General features: G+C 35.9%; 1 protein-coding gene across 4 annotated transcripts; it reads left to right on the top strand.

The window, feature by feature from the left end:
- Nucleotides 1-1,296: 1,296 nt before the first annotated feature.
- On the top strand, nucleotides 1,297-12,497 carry mfsd8l1 (major facilitator superfamily domain containing 8-like 1). 4 transcript variants are annotated; one of them, XM_053635180.1, is made up of 12 exons: nucleotides 1,297-1,633; nucleotides 3,089-3,274; nucleotides 3,686-3,748; nucleotides 4,036-4,155; nucleotides 5,920-5,999; nucleotides 6,404-6,674; nucleotides 7,872-7,945; nucleotides 8,581-8,794; nucleotides 9,443-9,565; nucleotides 9,931-10,061; nucleotides 10,303-10,384; nucleotides 10,626-12,497. In XM_053635180.1, the coding sequence occupies exons 1-11, from the start codon at nucleotides 1,558-1,560 to the stop codon at nucleotides 10,366-10,368; spliced, it is 1,404 nt and encodes a 467-aa protein (XP_053491155.1). In that variant the 5' UTR covers nucleotides 1,297-1,557; the 3' UTR covers nucleotides 10,369-10,384; nucleotides 10,626-12,497. The 4 variants fall into 4 exon arrangements, with proteins under 4 accessions (XP_053491155.1, XP_053491154.1, XP_053491157.1 ...); XM_053635179.1 differs by lacking the exon at nucleotides 10,626-12,497 and having other exon boundaries at nucleotides 9,931-10,383; XM_053635182.1 differs by lacking the exon at nucleotides 10,626-12,497 and having other exon boundaries at nucleotides 3,124-3,274; nucleotides 9,931-10,383.
- Nucleotides 12,498-27,192: the final 14,695 nt, after the last annotated feature.

Genomic DNA, 27,192 nt, shown 5'->3' on the forward strand with positions numbered 1-27,192 from the left:
CTATTTAATGTCTACTAATTCCATCAATGTATTATAAAATAGAGGTATATTTTTCTTCCTTAATAATAATGCACAATGTCTGCACTTACATGTGCATAGATAAGGAAGGGTCATACAACTGTGCATTTCGGTTAACTTGGGTCAGACAACATGACAGGAAATAAAAAATCTTTCACCAAATGGACAGTGTGGGCAGGGGGTTTAAACCCAGGAAATCACTGAAAGAATGTGTGACCATTAAATAAAATCACATGCGTGTAAAATATATCTACACACAGCAACACAGTGTAATAAAGACAAAACTATACAGTTGCAATGTGACAGGATGAGTGTAAAGTGCTATAAACACTGTCATACTCCACAGAATAAGTAGCAGCTCATGTGGGATTTAAATGTGACTGAGAAAAGGCACTCAGAGATTAAGAAATTGAATTTAATTTGAGACTCTCTCAAAGAAAGTCTCTCTCTGTGTGTGTGTGTGTGTGTGTGTGTGTGTGTGTGTCTCTTAATGAGAGTCACCAGTCAGGCTGGTCAGCACTTATGTAGGATCTTTAGCCTGTAAATAAATGGCTGTATGTCTTATTGTGCTACTAACACATGAATCTGCATTTCTGCACATTATAGGATAAATGAAATGAATTAATTCAGTTATTAGAGTTGCGTTTGATGGGATAACTATCTTGTACTGGTATATAGACTTATGCTAATGGTAATTTCATCTAAGAAAAAAGTCATGTTATGTTTTGCTAACATTATTGGTACAGCAACCTATATATATATATATATATATAATGTGTGTGTGTGTGTGTGTGTGTGTGTATGTATGTATATATATATATATATATATATATATATATATATATATATATATATATATAATTTTTTATGTAAAAGGTTTTTTTTTAATCTGTCACCTAAATATGATTGAATTAAGAGGTTAGAGTTAGCATGTTGGCTAGATTGTCGGCACGGCATGCTATAACTAACTTTAGCACCTTCACTTCGCCTCATTCTGTACTGAATAGTCAAGGCAGAAAATAGTACGCTGCCATAGGTTGGTAGTGGCGGCGTACTAATTTTGACACACTCTGTAGTACAGAAGTGTGCGGTTTGGGACGCAGCCTTACTGTTTAGTTTAACTACTAAGTCATTGACTAGTCATTAAAAGTTTCTGGAACAAAACGGCACATCTGAGTTACAATGCCAAGTGGTTAAAGAAATGTCAAGGGATGAATGAATAGTTTAAGAAAAAAAAAAGTTCTTGTTTTTTAACTTCCGGAACCGCGCTGTTCATTTGTAAATATAAAACCCGAGCCAACCATCGCGCAGGAGGCGGATACGACTAGCCAATCCCTGTGCAGGAGGCGGGATTTTGTGGAATAAGGACGGGAAAGCTCCAGTGTGAGGGAGGGTCAGTAGAAGTAGAGTCGGTGTTAGTCTGTAGTGAGGCAAATAAGCACAGGGTTAATGGATTTATATTATGGACGTAGTGCTGATTATATTCACACAATCTTACACTTATTTATTAAAGTCAGCGAGCAGTCTTAAGCAGCAGAAATGGATTATAGACGCAAGAGAAAGCTGACGTTTATTACAATCGGACTGATTTTCCTGCTGAGTGGAGTGGAATATGGTGAGCATTTGCATGCAGTTTAATAAATACTTTCTTGTCAGTAAATACAAATGCTGTGTGCATGATACAGAGCATCTCTAGCATGACTTTGAGGTATTTTAGATGTAAAATTAACGCTTTAATTCATCTGTATTGTCTCCACTGTAGCTCATCATTAACTAGATTTATGTACTTTTCATAGACTTCATGTTGTCTCCCCCGCAGGAGCATAAATAACCTTCTAGGAATATGAAAGAATAAATACACGTTATTTCACACGTGAAAGGCCACAAAGTATTTGCTTCTGTTTCTATAAGGGTGGAATTAAAGCAATAAGATGACACTAGATTTCATTCTACACACACACACACACACAGCTTTTAAATTCCTTATAAATGAAATTAGCATTCCATTCACTCTCTGCAGGAATGAAATGAATTAACTGTGAGCTCCGTCAATCTTTTTCTCTCATGGGTTTGTTTTTGTGTATTGAATGCACTTATTCTCATTTTTGTCATTTTAGCAACCTTCCTAACATATGTGTTAAAACCTTAATATAATACAAGTAAAATAAAAGATGGATGAATAGATAATGGACAGGCAAATAAATAAATAACCCGGCACAAAATCTAGAGAACTAAAGACGGACACAAAAATGACACCTTGATAGACAAAATGAGTCACAACATTTATTTTCACAGAGGTTTTAAGAATACAGCGGCAATACAACAGTTAAGCCATGTTGTGGACGAACATTCAGATGTTTTTTGATTAACAGACATACAAACAGAAAGACAGACAGCTTGACTAAAAGACAGACTGACAGACCTAATCATTGACAGACAGGCAGAGAGACCTACTCACCGAGAACCAGACAGAGACCAACCTAGAGTAGACTGACTGAAAGACAGACTGACTGACTGACAGACAGACGGATAGACCAACCTACGGTAGACTGACTGACTCACAGACATACAGAATGACTGACACAAACTGAAAAGCTCATAGACAAACTGACTGACTGACAGACAGACTGGTCAACTCACAGATCGACACAGACTGAGTGACAGAAAGACTAAACAACAGACAGACTGACTGACAGATAGACTGACCAACTGACTTAAAGATAGACTGAAAGACAGTTAGACCAAATGACAGAAAGTTGGACCGATTGACAGACAGACTGGCCAACCGACAACTGACAGGTAGATAGAAAGTCTGACAGACAGTCCAACTGACTGACCGGTAGATTGACAGGTAGATTGACAACTGACAGACAGTCCGATTGACCAGCAGTCCAACCAACTGACAGATAGACCATCTGACTGATGAAAGGAAAGACATACCGACAGACATACTGAGAGACAGACTGACTTACAGATAGACTGATTGAAACACAGACAGATTAATAGACAGACAAACACACATCAGATAAACTCTCTCTCTCTCTCTCTCTCTCTTTTTAATTGTCATTAGCGGTGATTTTACCTACTATCTGGCGTTTCCTGCAGACGCTGGATGCTGCTCCGTATTTTCTGGGTCTCAGTCTGTCAGCGTTCAGCCTCAGTGGCCTGCTCTCAGGTCCGTTATTCGGCTTCTGGTCCGACAGAACACACGGCACCAAGAAGATCATCTTATTCGCCAACTGCTTTGAAATCATCGGTAAAACACACACGCAGACACACACACACACACAAAACGGTTCTCTAGAATAATACTAAAGACTCATTTTTGGTTTCTGAAAGATTCATTCATTCAATGAATCTTTTTCACAATAACCATTTATGCTGGGATTTTTTTGTTCTCTGCGTTAACAATCCATCAATCAAAGGCTCTATAGGAAAGCAAAAATGGTTCTTCTACACCAGCATATTTTGTGCTTATTGTTTATTTAAAGAAATCCATTCATATGTTAGAATAATCTAACAAAAATGACCTTCAGAGCAGTAAGTGTTTTTTACAATGTTACATAATATATAAACGTAAATGATATATCTCTCTATGTCTCATGTAATAAGCTGAGAACCTGAAGGAGACAAGATCTGATCATTTCTCTTTCTGTCTGTATTTCAGGTAATTTTATGTATTTTATAGGATTTTCAAAGTGGCTTCTGCTGAGCAGTCGTTTTGTTGCTGGTGAGAAAGAGTGCAAATTTGTATTCTTTATTTCTGTAGTGCATAACAAAAATCATGATGATGATAATAATAATAATAATCATCATCATCATCATCATCATATTTATTTTGTGTTTTTTAATTATATTTTCAAAATCCCACCAATAAAGAATACTAACCTTGCTTTGTTTGACATGTTATGCAAATGTACAAAAACAGCTGCCGGTTTTGTGATGTAAGAGTTTTCTCACATGAAACACCTTCGGTTATAATGTGTAATGTTGAGTATAATGGTTTTTCCATAACAGGGATTGGGACCGGAGCCGGTTCGTCTATTTTTGGTTTCTTGACGAGAATCACGGCACCTGAAGATCGGTCCACTGTGTTCGCTGCTGTTATGGCCTGCAGACAAGTGGGCCTCCTGATTGGTCAGTTTGTTGGATTGATTATGTTTTTTGGTCATCACTGGGCAGTTAGTTATTATTGAATGAAATTCTGTATCAATTTTCTTGGTCAAGGAAGATTGGCATCAGATATGTGCTGATCGTTGATTCAGTGTGCCTTGATATTTAATGTACTTTATATTATTGTCATGGTTTCTTTAAAATAATAATATCAGTAGCTAGAATGCAATGTGACGCTGTGTATTTGTGTTTATTTCTTGTGTTTGTTGACATGTATCTTTTGTGTTTATTTCTCTGTGCTGTTTTTGTAATCAGACCATTGAATAACTGTTTGGACGCACTTAATTTTGAGAGTCATCGAAAATATAGTATTATAAATGTTTATAAAGTTTTGTTTATACCACTTATTAGCTTTTATTTCATTTCCAGTATGATTTATACAGTGGGGGAAATAAGTATTGGACGCATCAACGCAATTTTTTTCAGTAAATATATTTCCAGTGAGGTTATTCACATGAATTTTTCACCAGATATCAGTATTACCTCAAGAAATCTGGAAATATAAAGAATTCACAACATTAAAGTCCATAAATAAAGTTATGTGTAATAAAGAGGAATAACACAGGGAAAAAAAAGTATTGAGCACACCAAGAAAAAGCAGTTCTCCAAGGCAAGGTAAGGCAAGGAACCAACTGAAATCCGTAAGTAATTATACCCCCTATCTGTGCAAATTTATATCAGCTAGGTTAGTAAATTGGTCTATAAAAAGGCTTTTTCGTTACCAATGTGTCACACAAGAAGCATGAGTAAAAGCATGGGTAAAAGCAAAGAGCTCTCCCAAGACCTTTGCAACCTTATTGTTACAAAACGTATTGATGGAATTGGATATAGATGTATTTCAAAACTTCTGAATATTCCAGTAAGCACCATTGGGGTTATTTTGTGTGTGTGTGTGTATGTATGTATGTATATATATATATATATATATATATATATATATATATATATATATATATATCTATATATATCTATATCCATCCATCCATCCATCCATCCATCTTCTACCGCTTACTCCTTCTTCAGGGTCGCGGGGGAACCTGGAGCCTATCCCAGGGAGCATCGGGCACAAGGCGGGGTACACCCAGGACAGGGTGCCAGTCCATCGCAGGGCTATATACATATATATATATATATATATATATATATTACAGTGTGCATGATGGCTGTAATGCGGTAAAACACCATACAGCTGTTATGTTCAGTCTAATAATAACACACCCTTTTGAGCGTTCTGTTGTTTTTTTTGCGTTAGTTTTGCAAAGTGAAGAAAAGAAGGGACACACCCTCAGTCTTTAATATCACGGTGTGTTTAGCTAGAAACAACATTTCCACAACAGAAAATTAAAGTTATAGTTTTAACTCTGACTGTTACAAAGCGCTGACACTGGAGACTCCTTCCATAAATGTTAACTAAAATGTTTCCTTACAGAAAACTTTGCCATATCATACCAATACCAATTTTTTCAAAACTATTTATGTGAAGCATCCACCGTACAAGTCCCTGTGAATGAGCTGATACTATAGAAATTATAACCATATTAGAATGTAAACCTGTAATTTGCAGCTGCACTACTGTCGAAGCTCCTGTTATAGAAAATTAATCAACACCTTCTGACCAATCAGACTCTACAGCAGTGTGGTATACCTCCATATCACATACATATTCAGCTGTTACTCTTATGTTTTAATAGGGATGATGTTCTTGTCCTTATTCATGTTGTGTTTCAGGTCCTGCGTTCAACATTTTCCTCAGACTGTGTGACTTCCAGCTTGGACCGTTCGTGGTGAATAAATACACTGCTCCCGGGGTAAATCACACACGCAAACATATACACTAATGTGTATCTTTATTGTTTTCATGAGTGGTCATTCAGAGGGGGCAGAGTTAAGTCATTGTGTAAAACTGTAAGGGGATTTCGAATGATGGCTGGGTTAAATGGCTGCCATCAGCCAATCAAATTTCAGCAAGGATTTCACATTGTTGCCACTGAACCACTGTTCTAAAACTTGAGTTTGTTTGTGATGAGGTGTTAAGGGCAGTTTGCGGTCAGATTGCACAGACGACTCATTTGCATTGCGGTCGATCCTGATGTAGATGACGTAGAAACCATTGGCAGGATAATCCCTGCTGATTTATAAGGAACTGCTAGACATGTGAAACAGACGAATTAAATAATGCTTTGGTTAATATTTTGTGTGTGTGTGTGTGCAGATCTTCATGTGTGTATTGTGGCTGCTGCTGCAGCTCATTGTGTTGCTGATGTACTGGGATCTCAGTGGAAGGAACGAGGGATCAGAAGAAGAGAAGCAGGAAGAGGAAGAGAGGCTGCTGGTTCGACCCAATGATCTCCCTGAGTCATATGGAACACTCCCTAACTCACCTGTAATGGACCAGACCATCGCTAATGGCAACTTGACTCCGCCCTCTCCACCTGTTGAACAGATACATTCCAGCCCTTTCAAACACTTCAGTGCTGCACGAGGTGCGTGTGTGTGTATGTGCACGCGCGTGTATGTGTGTGTGCGCATGTTCTGAAAGCAATTCTCACAAGCCGTTACTTGATTGCTAGTTGATAATACATACAGGTTCAATTCAATTTTATTTTGATGAATTTTTGACAATGGACAGAAATTTTAAATGTATAAATGTATCCCTATTGAGCAAGCCAGTGGTGATGGTGGCAAGGATCACTGGTAATGCAGTAGCATGTGTAGCTCAACAGAGAGAAAGAGAGGGAGGGAGGGAGGGAGGGAAGGGGAATAGAGAGAGAACACAGATTATTAGGTGTGCACTTGTCATGTAATTGGTTAAGATGATGTACATTGTGTGCAGGGTGTAAATAGGGACTCTGACAAGACTAGCTATGACAGCATAACTAAAAGGGAGAGCCAGAACATGTAACACAGACATGAGGGCATCCTGGGACATAAAGTGTCCAGCCACTCCATTGTCAATAAGCTCTGTCCCCTGCTGTAGCTTTCACTATTCAAGCTACCAACAAAGAGCCTGCATCTTTTGAATGAAGTAGATGTTGTGGATCATAAAAGACCAGAGGTTCCCTCACATACTGCAGCACGAGACTAATTCAGTGCCTTATAGATCAATAATAGTATTTTATAATCCATGCAAAAAATTTTACTGGGAGTCAGTGCAGTCTGGATAAGATAGGGGTGATGTGGTCATATCTTCTGGTTCTAGTCTGAACCAACTGGAGCTTGTTTATGTTCTTACTGGAACATCCAGAGAGCAAGGCATTACAATAATCATAACTAGAGGTAACAAAAGCATGCAAATGAGTTTTTCTGCATCATGTAGTGACATTATATTTCTAATATTTCTGAAATGTAAGAAGGCTATTCTAGTAATATTATCTACATGAGAGACCAGAGTCAATAATTAGACCAAAGGTCATTTAGTGCTGCACATGATGTAACTGAAAGGCCATGCAGAGTTACTAAGAAATCAGAAAGCTTTCTTCTAGCTTCCTGTGGGAGTCCATCTTGGTAGAATTAATTGGAAGGAAGTTACTGAGCATGTAGTGTTGAAAAGCACTGTTGAATTCTGAGAGAGGTTTCACTCTGAAACATCATACTTGGTGCATGAATATTATATACATGTCCTTTTTAAAATTCTGTTGATTTCTTTCTTAGTTTTTTTTTTTTAATGTGCACTTTAACAGAGTTTCTGAGAGAGGAGGTGGTGGTGCTGCTCACAGCTCAGTTCATCACACTGTTCAACCAGACAGCACTGGAGGTGAACACACACACACATTAACATGAACACAGAAAGATCTGAGCTTTGTGATCAGATCAAAGCATGTGATCTGGCGAGCAGTTGTTCAAACAACCTTGCATTTGCATTTAATGTTTGAAAATCAGAAGACGACAATACAAAGGTTTTTGATTGTTTCCTGTATTATTCAGACTGGATTTGTTTCCCATGTGGAGGTGTGAAATACTATTATTCCTGGAGTAACTCTGGGATTTTAGTCTAAATCTGTCATGTCAGTCATTTTTGACAGCCCGTGCATGCATATGTCTGTAAAGATTACGTCCTGTTTTACCTTCTATAAAATGAGCATGAGAAATGTATAGGAAATATATCCCATCTGAGCTGACCTGTTGGTGAACATTGTGTTCAGTCCTGTGGAGGAAAAAAAGCTTATGTGTTTTTTCTTTTATATCGTGTCCAAAACCAAAAGTTTAAAAAAGCAGAACAATAATAATAAAAAAATAGGCGATGTTTAAAAGGACATGTCAGAGAAACAATGCGAGTGTTTTTTTGTTTTTTTTTAAATGTGAATGCAGCCATATCGTTTATACATTACCACTATCTGGTTGTGCACTGTACTCGGACTGAGTGTGTGTGCCATGTTGACTGGGTAACAGACGATGGTGACTCCGCTAACGCAGCAGTACTTTAATTTCGGGGAGTTGGAGAACAGTGTGATGTACTGTGTGTGTGGATTGGAGGTGATTACCGGCTTCATCTTCGTCCGCTGGATCAGCACAAAGGTGGAGGAGAGGGTGGTGCTGTCCATTGGCGTCTTCCTCGCCAACATTTCCTGTGTCTGGTGTATCATCTTCCTCGCTAACCCTCAGGGTAAGTGTCTCTGTCTGTCTGTCTGTCTGTCTGTCTCTGTCTGTGTTTCTTTCTCTGTATGTGTCCATCCCATCAAACGATTCATGACGTTTGTGTGTAGCAGTTCCAGTGAAGATGTGGCCTCTGTACCTGTCAGTCTCTATGGAGTAGGTGTGGCCTCTATACCCGTCAGTCCCACTGTAGGAGGCATGGCCTCTGCGTATCGTTCTCAGTAAAGGAGGCACGGCCTCAGTACCTCTCAGTCTCAGTGAAGGAGGCATGGTCTTTCCACCATCAGTGGTGGTGGTTAAGGGGGCGTGGCCTTATTTCTTTAGTGAATCACATTGTATAGCATTGAAAACGCTCCATCTTGTATTATGATGTGCAGTGTCTCGTCTCAGCTTCACAGATGGAGATGAAATATACTTACACAAGTAAATAATTTAAAACTCTGCAAAATCTTTCTCTCTCTCTCGCTCTCTCTCTCTGTCACACACACTCACACACACACAAAATCCCTCTGTAATTAAGCTAGTAGTAGTTGGATGGAGTGCTTGAGTCACTGTATGTTCTCTGTGTGTGTGTGTGTGTGTGTGTGTGTGTGTGTGAGGACCAGATTGATGAGATGATTTTAACTTTCCCGTTGTTGTTGTTGTTTCTCTGCTGTAGGGGGGTTCTCGTGGCAATTAACCGAGTTCATCATCGGCGTGTTCCTGCAGGTTCTGGGTCTGCCCTTTATCGCCGTCGCTCAGGTGTCTCTCTTCTCCAAAGTGACTGCTGAGAAAACACAGGGTGAGACAACGCTGAAATAAATGTGTTTCATAATGACATGATGATGATGATGATGATAATAGCTCTTTTTAGTTATTTTATAGTTTTCAAGATATCACGAGTTCCTATTCCAGTTATGGAATCTGTGATCAGAAGTCCATTAAAGTATAACAGTAGTGTTCTCTGGGGCCATCTTTGTCTCTCTCCTGTCAATGAGGTTGATGCTAGCCAATCACGTGTGTGTTAATTCATTTATACAGAAACGTGCAGGTAGGGGTATAACTTGACAGGGCAAATTGACTCCAACTTTCATTAATTTAAGAATTTAAATAAAATATTTGTCTGTGTGTGTGTGTGTGTGTGTGTGTGTGTGTGGGTGTGTTCAGGTTTCAGTCAGGGAATTCGGCGCTCTGTTGGAGGTTTGGCCACTATTCTGGGTCCGTTATGGGCTGGAAGTTTGACCTCTAACCTTTATGTGATGCTGGGAGTGATGATGGTCTTACTAGCACTGCTTACTGTAAGTGTGTGTGTGTGTGTGTGTGTTCCAGTCCTGTTTTTAATTCATCATTGTCCACTCTTTATCAGTGCTGCTTCATTACTCAGTCAGTAAATTTATCATCACTTTATAACTTGTGCTGAAAGTGCACACTCATGTGAGGGATAGTCTTCTGGTCTTCTAGGACGTGCTGGTGACTGACTCCATTTAGTCTTTTGCACTTTATGGCCCTCTGCTGGTGATTTTGTGATTTTTCTCTTAGATTATGATGGCTTTCTCATACAAGAGGCTCGTCGCATGCACTACAGTGGAGCACCCTGAGGAATGAGACACGACCCAGACAGGTTCGACCAGCTATATACAGTATAGCAGAAACGCTGCATTAAATGCACATTTGTTGGTTTCATCATATCAAGTCAAAGTGTGGCCATTTTTGCACAGTACAGCACAGTGTTGATTATAAAACTATTTCAAATGTTCCTATCTTGATTATCATCACATAACTTCTAGTCATGTTTTCAAACCACAAACTGTGATTCTGATTTTAGTTGCATATTTATTCATTTGAATCATTATCTGTTTCAGGATTGTATTTAAGGAATGACGTTTAACACGCTGCTTTGGAAAAGCTAGTGTGTATTTCCTGTACAGACTGCAGTAGAGGAGATGTGGAATGAACAAGGTGTACAACATGCAGTGACCATAATATTTATAAATGTATATCATTTAAATGCTACACTGAAATCCAGAGCAATAATGTTATAGAATCCTTTTTTTTCCACGTGCTGAACACATGAACACACACACAGTACACACTGATACACTCACAATATCCAGGTTTGCTATATTTTAAAACCTTATATTGCAAATCTGTTCTAACATAATTCTATAAACATACCCAGTTCTTCATGAGTTGTTTTCATTGGTTATGATTAGCTCTACCCCTTGTACTCTTCTGGAGCAGTCTTGACCCCACCACTTTAGTTTTCTGAAGATGACCTCTCTCGAGACATCCATCTTTCCCAACACCCTCTTGGCTGTCTTCAACCATCTACTTGGCCCTGCCCTCTTAGTTCTCTGAAGGCATCCACCTACTGCTACCTTTATCCCTCTGGATCCAGCCTCTTAGCTTTCAGGAGCCAATCTGCTAATCCTGTCCCCTCAACTGTTTCACCTGGCCCCATCCCCTTAGCTCACTGAATCCATCCACCTGGCCCCACCCTCTTAGCTTTCTGGAGACATCCACCTGGCCCCATCCATTTTTCTTTCTCAAGGCACCCACCTTTCTTTGCCCACCCTGGTCTGGTATTTCCCTGCCCTCTTACCTCTTTAGTGCCAATCTGTTGCCCTGTTCTCTTAGCACTTTGACCATCTCTTTGCCTTAGCTCTTTGGAGTCATCCACCTGGCCCCGCCCACTCTTCTCTTTGGATTTGATCTGAAAATGATGATTAATAATCACAAAATGAAACATTGTAAAGAAGTAAATCAGGATTATGATGAGGGACTTATGAAACCTGGGTTACAGTCATGGTTGTGAATTTATTTTTCTTTTACAAATCTGTTTAAGGATTATTGATGACGACTTACATTGTAAGTCATCGTTGTATTTAAATGTTATTACACTGTGTAGAATTAGGAATCTCCTAAAATTACTAAAATACACTAAAACAAAGTACAAAAGAAAGACTTTTTGGACAGAAATACTTCTTTCCAGTGAAGGCATGAAGTAAAAACTCATGCCATCTCCTATAGCCTCTGTCCCAAATGTATTACTTTTCTACACACTACATGTGAAAGTGTGTGATTGACACTGTATCTCATCTTAATTCTGACAATACTGAAATGTATTATTAAAATATGATCTATCAAACTCCACTATTTTTCCCTTTTGTTTAGAAAGATAACTGAGTTTGGGATGACAGTAGATAATGTAGTGCTGTGTATAGTGTTAGGCACTCATTAATAACAGTTCCTGGTGAGCGGGCACTCACATCGTACATGAAAACATCGCTCACATCATACACAGCACTCAGATCCGCAGCCAGTGATGCGTCATTAAATATTTCATTTCAAAAATCATCCAAGCATTAAAATAACAGCAGATGTTACGGTTTCATTTCATTGTTATTTGCCTGTGTTTTTGCCCCATTCATCTTTTAGAGTAGTCATCACTCAGCAACAATAAAACACAATAACGTAATTAGTGTCATCGTTTTTAAATTATAATATTACACAGCTAATTAAAAATGATTAAAGATAATGACTATAAAAATACTAGAATATTTCTATTGGAAAATGATTTGTTTGTTCTTTCAATTAAGTTAATGTCATGGTATTCCAGTTTTGTACATATAAAAGGATCTAAACGACCAATACAGTGTTTTTATTCCAGTAGTTATCAATCTTTTATATACTAGATTGATGTAATTCCATAATATAATTGTAGCATAAGTAAGAGATTTTAATGAAGAATGTGTTTTTAAAGTCTCCATTAAAATAATAAAAAATACTGTGCAATACTTGTAAAAGTATATTACTCTTTTGTTCTTTCCTGTAAATAGAAAAAATACGGTTTTTATGATTTTTTTTTTCAAATTTACAGATAAGAGAAAAAAAGGAAAGTGTTAAATAGCTACTGCATTATATGAGCTATTCTGTTTCTTTCTTTTTTGTATTAATTATTAAATAAATATACTAAAATACATAAATAAAACTTTACATGTGGGTTTTTTCCTTTTGGGTTCATAGTAAATATAATTTACTTTATTACAATATTGTAATCTTATTTTTTAAAATAAATTTAATCTTTAATCTTGTCAACAAATGTCATTTAAATGAATATAGTAACAAATCAACTGTAATAATGCTTAAATAAATAAATAAATAAATAAATATTATGATCATGATGATGATGATGTTTCAGTTATTGACCCTGTGCTGCTGCTGTGGCTGTGTTGGTGTAATGGCTGTGTGAGGACAGGGGGCGCTATAAAACCATGCTCCTCACTCAACTCTGTCCTTGTCAGTTAAAGGAAGGTCTTTGTGCTGTTGATTTGGATATTACATGGCGGTCAGTGCATCATGTGGCCCCTGGGTGAACTCTGGGTCAGGAAGGCGGGGCAGTGTTTGGGAGTGGGTCATACAGCCATACAGTGAGGATGGTTTAGGGATATTTCTAAAACTGCTCTGACCGAACACTGACCTGTCAATCACTGTCTTAACTGTACAAAACATCATGTGATGCATCGAGCCGCCAGCCATTTTATTTCTGTTGCTATCAACAACAAAAAAAAGGAACAGCGAATAAACGCACAGACGATGTGATGATAGTGGACGTGTGAACTTTACATGAACTCTCTGATTTTTTTTTTCTGTACGATTTTAGGTCATTTATATTTCTGGGGGTTTGTTTGAAGGCTGAGAAGATATTAACTGAACCACTAAAATCAGTTAGATCTTTAGAATAAAAACTTTATTTGATTAAAGATTAATCTGATGCTGTAGAGTCACCTGTCGATGAACTCCTTCATTTCATTACATAATTTGTATTTATAATGAAAGGTATTATTATTATTATTATTATTATTATTATTATACTCTTTAATTTTTGAAGAAGTTAAAGAACATCTTGGATATAAAAAAAAATAATAAATCACATTATGAAAAATAAAGAAAATTCACCATTGTATACAGCAGCTTCCACATATTATTTATTTTATTGTGTTTTTTTTTAAAGAAGGATGATATTATTTGTATGACTTTTTTTTTTTCAAAAGAAAAGAGTTTGAGACAATTTGTTAAAAGAAATATATACAGGTTGCTTTTTGATGAATTATGTTATTTGTTTTTTTAAATTTATTTTAGTGTTAGTGACATTGTCTTAGTTTTATATTTAAGCATTTATTTCATATTTAGAAGCCAATAAATCTACACATAGATTTTACATAAGCAACTGTTTATGAATGCTAAGAAAAATAAACGTTGTTATTATTATTATTATTATTATTATTATTATTATTATTATTATTACTACTACTACTACTACTACTACTACTATACAGTCCCCTTGCTCTTCCTTATAAAATAAGCATGTAACATTTTTGTGTTTTAAAACACAGGCATTGTTTTGTGATACATTTTTTGTGCAGAAGTTCTGTAGCTGACATTTATCAATCACATAAAATAACATATAAATAATCACAGATGGTTAAACAAATATACGAAATTTGTTCGAATTCGAATTTCATTGCACGAAAATGTTGTCATTTTAGTAGAGTATAAAATTCCAATGAATTGATGTAAAATTTCAATGAAAAAAATATATTGGTATGTATATTCTGTGCACATGTTTAAAAAGGAAAATTGAATTTCAGCTTCATGAAATTAGGAATATAAAATGCTTATTATTATTTTATTAGTTTAAATTATTTTAGATTGTTATATTTTATATTTAAATACATATTTACAGCATTAACAACTACAACTAGAACAACAACAATTATAATAATTATTATTATTGTTGTTATTATAAAATACATTTACAGGAAACAAACCGAATCTTCATAACACATTACACAATAATAATAACAACAACAATCAGCAATAATAATACTACTAATAATGAATTTACAGGAAACAGGCTGAATGTCACACACCTGTGAAGTAGCAGTGCTGTGAAGAAAAAACAGAACCATCTCTAAATTTAAACTACTATTTGTCAGAGACAATCAACATCAAACTGAATTCTGCTCTCAGCTCAGAATCACCTCAACATCTGTATTAGAAACATAATTTAACCATCTTGTGCATGAGAGGAACACAAAGTCACATGTTGTGAAAAAGAATCCATTTTTACTAAGAATGTAAAGTGTGTTAAAGTGTGTGATGCGTGGTGTTTTTCCCAGAGCCACATCCTGCACGTTTACTAACCCGAGCCTTTTAATCCAGAGCGGATTCCATTGTTCCAGTTGAATCATGATTAAAAGGTCACGTCGTTTAGAGGTTTTTATTCTTGTTTGGTTTAATTATGTTAACAAGTGGTCCGATCTCAGAGTAACGTGATGCAGCTGAGACACAATTAAGACATTTAGTGGAATTTTTTATTTTTACAGTAGATGTTATATCACTTAGAGAGAACTAAAGTTGACAGTTATGGGCTTTAAACACAGCAGTCATGTGGTCAGACTCGGACACTGAGGAAGGACACAAAAATGTTGAAAAGATTAGATTTTACACTGGATTTAGTCTTATAAAGAATACCAACACAATGTTTAAAACCAATACTATGGTAGAGTGGGAGAAAACAAGGGAGGGAGAGAGAGAGAGAGAGAGAGAGAGAGCGAGAGAGAGAAAGAGAGAGTTGTGTTGTGGGTTCAGCAGCAGGTCAGTAGGTCGCGGCTGCTGCAGGATTTTCACGCCGTCTCTGTGCTGAGGGCCGCATCAGTCTAATCAGGGTTAACGATCTCGCGCCTCTCACACAGATGGGACGCTGATCCTCACACACCCAGGACGGGGTGGGGCAAGGCAAAAGAGAGGGGTGAGAGAGGGGCGTCTGGGGCAATAGGGGGCCCAGGGAGGATAAATACATCACACACACACACACATGAGACACAGATCAGAGCTGAATCCTACTTCTTCCATCACCACCTGTACACATACACTTACATAAGAGACACTCCATTAACAGGGAAGGGTTTTGTTTGTTTGTGTGTGTGTGTGTGTGTGTGTGTGTGTGTGTGTGTGTGTGTGAGAGAGAGAGAGAGAGAGAGAGAGAGAGAGAGAGAGAGAGAGAGAGAATAACGCTGACAAACACGCCTGAGTCTATTCTCTTGATCTGCTGAGCATGAATAATATGTCTGAGTGTGTATGTGTGTGTGTGTGTGTGTGTGCATTTAGTGTTGCATGGAAAGTATACAGGGCTATTGTGAGGCAAAACCAAGGTCAGTGGGTTAAAGGTCACGAGGCCAGAGGTGAATTCAACATCCGTTGACGTCACACACACACACACTGTTACAGACAAAATGATAAGTTTTACTTCACTTAGCTTCATTTTACTTTAAGTACAGATGTAAACATTTGAACAGTAACACATTAAGCAGTGAATCAGTTTAAATTGTACAGAACTGAATAAGAATTCAGAAAGAAGAAATGATTCACTCAGACCATAATGGCAAGGAAACTTTATTTTCAAAATTGGTGTAGAACGCATTAGTTCTTTCTCACACCAAACCACACGCTGGTTCCTACTGTGACTCCTCGCAGCATTAAAGTTAGGAGTAAAGTCATTGCTGTGTGTTGTTATAGGAAAATAATCCACAACAAAACATTATCCCAGAAGTTGATTATTTTCCCATAACAGCATGTCCTCAAGCGTTTTATTCTGCTTATACCATAGCAATTTGCAAAAATGTACAACATTCAACACAATAGTTTTTATCCATTTATACTTCCATTAATATTGTGGAACATCACATGACATTATAGCAGCTATAAAAAGTTATTCCCTCACCAGCTTGGCTTTTTCTCTCTCTTGAAGACAAAAAAAAACTGCATCTTGTCCTGTTACTGAGAAACCCCAAAGTTTCAACTCCTCTGTCCTGAAGATGTTGGAAGAAAGGTTTTACAGCTTTACCTCTAACTGTTGCAAAGACACTGGAGACTCCTTACATAAATTTATATATAAAATATTGACTCCTTACAGAAAACTTCACCATATTAATGATATATAAAATCCATTTATGGAGAGCGTCCAACATACAAGTCCCTGTGAACTGTTACTATAGAAACAATCAAGTATTAGAACACATCAGAGCTTTATATAAAAAAATGATCAACACTTGATTTAAAATATATATATATATATATATATATATATATATATATATATATATATATATATATATATATATATATATATATATAATATATAAAAAATTATTAAAATGTTTATTATTGTTCAGTACTCACACACTAGACTTAAACATGTGGCCTGTAACAGTGACTCACTGACATTACACTTGAAAGTGTAAAATAAAGAAATAAATATTTAATGTAAACATTTTAATGTTCCTCTTTATGAAGAATGAGAATTCTTGTGAATAAATTCTATGATAACAGGATGTCTTGAATACTGTTGCTTTGTAAATTATTATTATTATTATTATTATTATTATTATTATTATTATCTTACAAGGTTTTATTTCCAAACCGGTCCTGATGATTTGCTGCATAATGGAAAATCGGAATTTATTCTAATAACTATTTATATAATGAATAATACTCATTATTAATTTCCATTCCATTGCAAAAGCACTCTGTTTGAATACAGTTAAACTAGATAAATGTAGAATATAGTTAAATGGCATTCTATATACATAATGCTTATAATAATACTTCAACAAGTACTGTGCTTTTTTTTTATTTTGCATTTCACTTAATTTTTAAAATATTTTTGCATATTCTATTATTACAATTTATTGTTCTTTTTTCCTTGTCGTTTAATTTCATTTGTGATATTGTACAAAGCAGTTTAAGCTGCAGTTTAAAGATGTGAAAACTACTATTTATTATTATTATTATTATTATTATTATTATTATTATTATGCATTTTTAAAAAATTAATTAAATTAGGTAACTGTAATATAAACTGGTTGTGTGTGTGTGTGTGTGTGTGTGTGTGCACATACACAGATCAGACATAACATTAAAACTACCTGCCTAATATTGTGTAGGTCACCGTGTGCCACCAAAACAGCTCTGACCCATCGAGGCACGGACTCCACAAGACCTCTGAAGGTGTGCTGTGGTATCTGACACCACGATGTTAGCAGCAGATCCTTTAAGTGCTGTAAGATGCGAGGTGGGGACGCCACGGATCGGACTTGTTTGTCCAGCACACCCCACAGATGCTTGATCAGATTGAGATCTGGAGAATTTCGAGGCCAAGTCAGCACCTTGAACTCTTTGTCATGTTCCTCAAACCATTCCTGAACAATTTTTGCAGTGTGGCAGGACGCATTATTCTGCTGAAAGAGGCCACCGCCATTAGGGAATACCGTTGCCATGAAGGGCTGTACTTCGTCTCTAACAGTTTTTAGGTAGATAGTATGTGTCAAATGTGTTCACCTGTACATGTACATGTTCACCTGTCAGTGGTTTTAATGGTCTGTGTATTATACGTAGCAATTTCATTATTAGTCCAAAAAAAAGTGCTTCAGGATTAAAAGATGGATTTTTACGATTAACTGCATTAAGGAAATATTCCACAGTCGTTAAGGAATTGACTACCCACTACAAAAAATGACTATTTCATTATATTAACTTGAAAAAGAGCCAGTAATGATAAATATACCAGGTTAAACACTTGGATTATAAAGCAGAAGGATTATAAAGCAGTTCAGAGCTTCAGAGAGTTCCTGATGTTCTCTCACACCGGCTGAGCGTTGATGATCCTCACACAGGATTATAGGATTTTAACTCAAACCTTCCTAAAAAAAAAAACCCTGTTTTAAACCTATTCAAGAGTCCAAAAGTCTGAGTGCATGATGAAAAGCTATTTATTTCATCAGTTATCAAGCAAAAATTATATTTCTCACTATTACACATCAGTACCAGGTGTCAGTGGTATTCAGACAGATTTCAGTTTCATATCAGCCTATGTGTTAAATAATAACTTCCCTTGCGTGAAATAAACATTTTTTTCTTCTTCTTCTGCACTCAGACTTTTGGAGCCAGTGGAAAGGAACTGAAGTAAAGTTAAATCACATTCGATTTTTTTCAAATCGTGAGTTTCACCACATCATCATTGTGTTTGAGTTTTGGCGTTCACCATGTTGCTCCTTTTAATCCAGAAACGCCACTATCTCTCTGAGAGACGTGGAAAACAATCAGATAAGGGTTGGATTGACTCACTCTTAAACTGCTTCGCCCTGGAATTTCTTCGTGATGTGCCAGAATTCAGTGCCAAACTGCCATCATTCGACAGATATGATCAAAGGAAAAATACAAGAATTTTTTTTCTTTTTAAGGTATAACAGAGTAACAATTGTAACAGGATCAGTCTGTAGGGGGCAGTGTATGACTTCATTATGACCATGTGAAGAACAGAGAGATGAAAAGAGAGTAAGAGAGAGAGAGAGGGATGAACAGAGAGAGAGAGGGAGAGAGGGAGAGAGGGATGGAGTGCAGTGTAGTGAGCGATGACCTCATGATGAACTGCGACGGATCCCAGAGAGCCTGAAATGCCATCATGGGTCTGATAATTGGACAAAGGAATGGCATATCACGCTGTGTATGTGTGTGTGCGTGCATGGATACAAAGCCCACAGCATGTTATGACAGCGGTCCTTGTCTGTCAATCCCTCGTGTTTCTTTTCAAACAAGTGCGTGCATTAAACATGGAAAGCTGAACGACGTTTATTCTGTTTTTAAACAGAATTTTCATTTTCACTGCAGTTTCAATTAGAACGATTTGAACTTTACCAGAACAATCCCTTGGCTCCAGGTCCTGTTTGACGTCCTTTCTTTTCTTTTCTCTCGCTCTCTTTCTTTCTCTCACAAACACGAGCCAGGGCTGGAAGGCACATGATTAGGTGGTGGCTAATTGGGTGCAGATCCGTTCTCTGGAACGAGAAGAGCCAAAACACGCTCACATCTGCGATCTCATCTCAACTGGACTCGCTGCGAACATCAGGCTTTTCAGCAAAAAAACTGAAAACCCGGCTCGAATCGAGTGACGGCCTCTTGGGTCCTCATTTCATCATCATAGCATCTAAGAACATCAGGGGAAAAAAACATGTGAAAGCACGTGGCATGTGAAAGCAAGAGAAGTGATAAAACATAATCACAGACCTCTGTATCAAAGCTCTGTGCTGGATTTTCCTCTCAGCGCTGAGGAATAAAACAACTGCAAACATTTTCCTGCTCCAAAAAATGTACATGTTGTTCATGAAATATTTTATGTCTAAGTAACATGTAAAATTTGTTTTAGTGCTTAAACTATTAGGAGTCACTGTTGTTAGCTTGTGCTTGTTGTCTAGTGTTAGTGAGTCACTGAATTATGGGGTGTTAACATGTGACCACCAATGCTAATATGGTTTGTCAGTAACCCCTCGAGATGTCTCAGGTGGACCTTCAGGACACAGCTCTGTGAAACTACAGTAGACATGAAACAATCACACACTAGTTAATATAATGCCAATATTATGCCAGTGTCACACTAACATCACAACAACATCACAATAACATCACACCAAAATCATGCTAGTATCGTGGCCACATCACATAAATATTATGCCATCATCATGTTGAAGTCATGCCATAGGCACATTAACGTCAACATTATATCAACAGTATACCAAACTTAAGCCCACATCACAGGAACATCACAGCAACATCACACTAACATTAAAGCAATGCTACACCAGCATCACAATAACAATAAACCAATGTTACACCAAGATCACAATAACTATACAACAATATTACACCAACATCACACTAACATTAAACTAATATTACATGAACATCACACTAACATTAAACTAATATTACACCAACATCACACTAACATTAACACAGTGTTACACCAACATCACACTAACATTAATCTAATATTACACCAACATCACAATAACATTAAACTAATATTACACCAACATCAATATAACATTAACGCAGTGTTACACCAACATCACACTAACATCACACCAATGTTACACCATCACACTAACATTAACGCAGTGTTACACCAACATCACACTAACATTACACCAATGTTACACCAACATCACACTAACATTACACCAATGTTACACCAACATCACAATAACATTTACACAATGTTACACCAACATCACAATAACATTAACACAATGTTACACCAACATCACAATAACATTACACCAATGTTACACCAACATCACAATAACTTTAAGGCAATGTTACATCAACATCACACTAACATTAAACCAATGTTACACCAACATCACACTAACATTACACCAATGTTACACCAACATCAAATTAACTTTAAACCAATGTTACACCAACATCACACTAACATTAAACCAATGTCACACCAACATCACACTAACATTAAGGCAATGTTACACCAACATCACACTAACATTAAGGCAATGTTACACCAACATCACACTAACATTAAAGCAATTTTACACCAACATCACAATAACATTATGGCAATGTTACACCAACATCACAATAACATTAAAGCAATTTTACACCAACATCACAATAACATTAAGGCAATGTTACACCACAATCACAATAACATTAAGGCAATGTTACACCAACATCACAATAAATCTAAGGCAGTGTTACACCAACATCACAATAACATTAAGGCACTGTTACACCAACATCACAATAACATTAAGGCAATGTTATCCCAACATCACAGCAACATCATACTAATGTCACACCATGGCGTCAACATCACAATCATGCCATTATAACACCAGTGTCACACTGACATCATGCCAATATCACGCCAAAGTCACCGCAGTGTCACATTAACATTACAGCAACATTTTAGTAGCATCACACTTTCACAGCCATGCCAACATCAATGACACAAACGTCACACTAACATTATGCCAATGTCCCACTGTGAAATGACAAATATGTAGTACACATGCATGTTTGCTGGACATTTAATTTTTTTTTTTTTTTTTTACTTTACCAGGATCAGATAAGAAAACCCTGTGTGTGTGTGAATCAGACTGAACTCCACTGCTTTTTAGAAAAACTGAATGGAAAAATGGCCATGTTTCAAACGAATAAATGTTTCCTGCTGATGCAGTTCACATATTTTTCTGTGCTTTTAAAGCATCATGTAAAAATAAAATGCTGCCCAGCGACAGGCTGAAAAACTCTACAAACTCCACAAACTTCAGCCAATCACAAGGCTGGATAATTAACAGAGAGAAGGCAGTGGCACGGATTCAGTCTGGAAGTGATGGAGAGATGTGCTAATATCAGATGAACACACACTAACTCTAATCCTGGCAGGAAACCTGAGAGCGGAAAAAAGAAACTGGCCCCGAACTGGAAAAGCTAAAAATAACAATAACAATAATCAGAAGGAGTTTCCTTTTATCCACTTTTTTAATGTAACAGAGTGACAGGTGGAGAAACGAGGTTTATAATTATATTTTTTTAAAGAAAGAAAGCAAGAAAGAAAAAGGAATAGTGAGTTTGCAGTGGAGATAATCATGCCCTTAACATTTTCTCTTTTTTTAATTTAAATTTTAATTTGATAGAAAACCTGAAACCAAAAGTCTTTTTTTGCTTTATGAATTAATCTCTGATCATATTGTGTAATGTTGTAGTTCTTCTTTGTAAACTGTCATTTTTGTCTGCTTCTAAAAAAGAAAATTTTATCTTTATTATTTCTTTATGACTTTCTGTCCTTTATTTTAATTTAATTATAAAAAAAATTAACTTTGAAACCTTTTAAGGAGGCAAAAAAAGGGTCAAATCTGTTTTATTATTTATTTATTCATTCTCCTCCCAATTTTTTTGTACATGGGATTTTAAGTTGTGAGTGCTGTTGTTCAGTCAGAACATTCACCCAGTTTATTCTTTTAACACTATCATGCATAGTGTCTCTTCACACTCATGGAGAGTCAACTTAAGGCTATATATATATATATATATATATCACTTGAGATCATTACTGTAAATTAACGTAACCTCTGTAGCTCTTTAGACTGTTTGTCGATTTCAATATTTACTAACTTGCTATGCAAACTAATATATATATATATATATATATATATATATATATATATATATATAACAAAAATTTTAAAATGTTTTTGTGTATCAGACTACACTGAATGCCTCACATTTTTGTTTGTTTGTTTTAAACTTTTTTTTTTCTATGCATCATGCAACAGTCCCAGACTGTGTAAATGTTCTATACTCAGAAATGATATTTTCTATAAAAAAAAAAATGTAAAGAATCTGGATCTGCATAAAAAATTATTCATGCTTGAAAGGGGTATCTTTTACTTTTCATATATTATATATATATATATATATATATATATATATATATATATATATATATATATATATATATATATATATCTTTAAAATTCAAATATATATATATATATATATATTTGAATTTTAAAGATGGGTTGTTTGGTTGTACTGATAAATGTCTCGACAAAGTTAACCTTTATGAGAAAATGCATACATTTTTATTGCTTCAGATGTATTCATTTTACATTAGTATTATATTTCCCCCTACACTCTTACATAAATAAATGAATAAATAAATAAAATAAATAAATATACTAGAGCAAAATGGAACTCAAATTTAAACATTAAGTAAAAAGTGTGTGTGTGTGTGTGTGTGTGAATCAGACTGAACTCTACTGCTTTCTAGTAGAAATGAGGGAAAAATGGCCACGTTCCAAATGAATAAATGTTTCCTGCTGATGCAGTTCACAGAGTTTTCTGTGCTTTTAAAGAATCATGTAGAAATAAAATGCAGCACAACGACAGGCAAAACAGACAGGAAAAACTCCACAAACTCCACACACTTCAGCCAATCACAACGCTGGATAATTACATTAACAAAGAGAAGGCAGAGACACGGATTCAGCCTGGAAGTGATGGAGATGTGTACTCACATTTAAACACTAAGTAAAAACATTCTTAAAAAGTTTGTAGTTAACTTATTTGAAAATGTCTTTGCTTATAATGCCACAAAGGCAAAAAGAATATAGAATATTTTCCTCCTTTAGAGTTTTTTAAAATCATTATCACCTTTTATTTAAAGAGAACGTCGGTTTGCTACTACAAACCAGACAATTTTTATTTAAAAAAATGTAGAAACTATGATGTCTTTTTGGTTTATATGTTAGTAACAAGATAAACATCTTCAGAATCTAAAAATAAAATGAAATGTAAAATTAAAAAGAAATGCTGCTACATTTTTCTTCATTAAAGTAAACTACTGGTAAACTCTCTCTCTCTCTCTCTCTCTCTCTCTCTCTCTCTGTGTGTGTGTGTGTGTGTGTGTGTGTGTGTACAGTATGTGTAAAACTAAATCCTGAATTTAAGTTTTTATTATTTTAAAGGCCATTTTAGAAAAAAAGCTCAACAACCACAGCATGAGCAAAAGTTTTCATCCCCACCTGCACATCTAATCTAATTAACAAAGCAAGAGAGAGAGAAAGTGAGGGAGAGAGAGAGAGAGAGAGAGAGAGAGAGAGAGAGAGAGAGAGACAGAGAGAGAGAGAACATAGAGGCCGTGATTAAGGCTGGAAGTGATGGAGAGATGTGCTGATACACTCAGTATAATCCTGTCAGGAAACCTGAGAGTAGAAGAAAGAAACCGTCCTTGAACATGAGAAGCTAAAAATAATAAGAACCACAGGACACTAAGCATCGTCTGGAGCGAGTTAAAGTCCTGCTGGAGGTAACGGAGCAGATGGGAGCTTATCAGGAAGTGTGATCGTAGCTTGGCGCGCATTCTTAGACGTGCTGGTAATGGCCGTGTCCTGCGCTAATGCTAACTTAACGTTAAATTACATGCCAAATTTAGCGAATAAAAGCCCATGATGTTTGGTCAGGCAGCCTCGAGACATACCATCTTTCCAATCTCGCTTCTGTTTACCTGCTGTTCAGCAAAAACAAAAACCCATCAGAGCCAAAGCACTACAGCTAAAGTGTGAAACTTTAGCTACAGTTTTACTTTACACTACAGCTAAAGTGTGAAACATACATTTAATAATGAATCTTAACATTTAGCATGAGTAGAGCTTTGAGGCTTGGTGTTTTTATCTGTAATGTTTATCACTGATAGATTTAAAAACTAAACCTTACAGCTGAAATGCTGTTCCGGCTCAGCGGAACGGAACATTGCTAAATAGTGCAAACTACAGTGAGGGTTAAAATAAAACGAGTCCAAAGACGAGGTCTGGCTCGAGCTCCAGCTCTTGACATCGACCCAAAAAATTAGCGAGCATGGCCTTTAATAACGGAGAACTCTTTTAACGTGTTATTAAATCCTGTCAGTCAGGGAAACTGCAGGAATGTTCAGGAACGTTTGGGAGGCGGCCGGCGCTGACTGACGGAGAGATGAGGAACGAGGGATGGACAAATGCCAGCAGGGTGAAGAGTTCAGCACTGACCATGTCTGAACTGATTTATTACTTTCATCATTAGCAGGTAATGATAGTGTGACTAAGACAAAGAGCTTTCAGTCACGTCAAATACTTTTATAGACGTTTTTAATAGTAGGGTTGGAACAATAAATACACATTCAATAATAATAGCCTACAAATCTACTTTTTGTAGTATCAGCTTACACATCTGTTATTTTGCACTTTCTATGAGATTTTGTTATTGATTAGTTTTTAATATTTTTAAAAATCACAATTTTGTAATGACACATTTTAGTAGTAGAACTGGAACAATATAATAAATACAAATAATTATTTTAATAATTCATACATTTGTAGTATCTGCTTATAGCTTTCTAAATTTACAATTTAAATTAAAAAATAGATTTAAAAAAATAATTAATTGTTTAAAAATTCATATTAATTTTTTTTAAATGAATAATTTTACAAATTATTTTACAGACATAGCAGCATGATGGGAAGAACAAACAAAATAAACAGCAAAAACACACTTTTGTAGTATCTGCTTATAGCTTTCATATGGCGCACTTTTTACAATAATTTTTTTATTGACAGTTTTTAAAATTCATTAAAAAAATAATAAAAAAATCAAATATGAAAGTATTTTAGCTGTATTGAAACAATATATAAAAAATTATTTTACAAAAAACATTTTTGTCCCACAAGCTTTGTTATTTTGCACATTTTAAAATTAAATACATTTTTGGTTAACATTATCTTTTTTAACATTTTTTTTTCATTTAAAATATTTCTAAAATTATTTTAAATAAATCTAAAATATATATCTTTAATATAACAATATAAAATCATGTAAAATTATAATTTTTTCTTTTTTCTATTTTTTTTCTCAGATAAGTACCCCAACAAATAATCTAAAACACAATCTACAGTCTAAAACAGGCACAAAAACAGGTGAGGGCTAAACCAGGGCTAAACCAGGGCTAAACCAGCCACTAAGTAAAAACCAGTAGCATAACTAGGCCAAAACTTCAGCCTGGCTGAGGGAAAGTCTGGGTGATTTATAGTCTGAGGCTGATTGGATACAGGTGAGTGTAATCAGAAGGCCAGCGATGCAGAGCAGGAGAATGAGTCAGGTGACCAACTTTCAGCCACATGTTGCAGAAGTGAATTCTGGGAAGTGGAGTTCGCAGCTGAAGCCGGCCATTACATGACATTCAGCTGTTTCAGTTGTTTTTATTGTGTTATAATGAATATAATGGGTTATACTCACACTAAGAATCTTCAGGAAGGATGGATTAAAACAAAAAGCTGCACATTTGCAATAATAACACGTCAAAAATAATTAAACAAAACACACAGCCAAACAAACAGTATAAATAATGAACAGATGTGTAAAGGAGGGTTGTAAATAAAGGATAAGTTATACTACCTGATTTCTACACTTGAAAAAAAATCTATCCGTGGATCACATTCGAACACGACTCTATCTCAAATCGAACACTACGAACTATTTTATATACTATGCACTGTAGGCGACTATTTAATACCGGAATGTTGATGACCATGTTGAAGTAAACGCTACAGTTCTGTTAATGACAGATCAGTGTGTGATATCTCATGCCACTGAGAGTCCAGAGCAGAGTACTAGAATGTGCTAGAATAACTCCACCTCCCTGTTGATTCCACCCCTCAGCCAGCCCCACCCCTTTTTGCTATAGATCAGGCTGTGAGCAGGTTTCCTCATGTAAAATCAGAGGATTAATCTAATTTGTCACATTTGTCAAAAAACATACCAATGAAGAGTTTCAAACGTTCAAACCTAGACTCACAGACAAAAATGTTCACATGCAACTTATCACTTTGGGAAAATTACATGATGCATAGCAACATGCGATTTATGCCATGTTCTGCACCAACATAACTTTATCACAGCCACCTATACTACAATGCTGTTTGAATTAGACTGATGTGTAATCGATGATTTTCTGATTTAAAAAAAAAAAAAAAA

Source organism: Ictalurus furcatus, chromosome 10 (assembly GCF_023375685.1).
Source record: "Ictalurus furcatus strain D&B chromosome 10, Billie_1.0, whole genome shotgun sequence".
NCBI classification, from domain to species: Eukaryota; Metazoa; Chordata; class Actinopteri; order Siluriformes; family Ictaluridae; genus Ictalurus; species Ictalurus furcatus.

Coding starts and splice junctions, on each gene's coding strand:
- mfsd8l1 (XM_053635179.1), top strand. CDS start 1,558: ATGGATTATAGACGCAAGAGAAAGCTGACGTTTATTACAATCGGACTG. Junction 1,634..3,088: donor GCTGAGTGGAGTGGAATATG/GTGAGCATTTGC, acceptor AATTGTCATTAG/CGGTGATTTTACCTACTATC. Junction 6,000..6,403: donor ATAAATACACTGCTCCCGGG/GTAAATCACACA, acceptor GTGTGTGTGCAG/ATCTTCATGTGTGTATTGTG.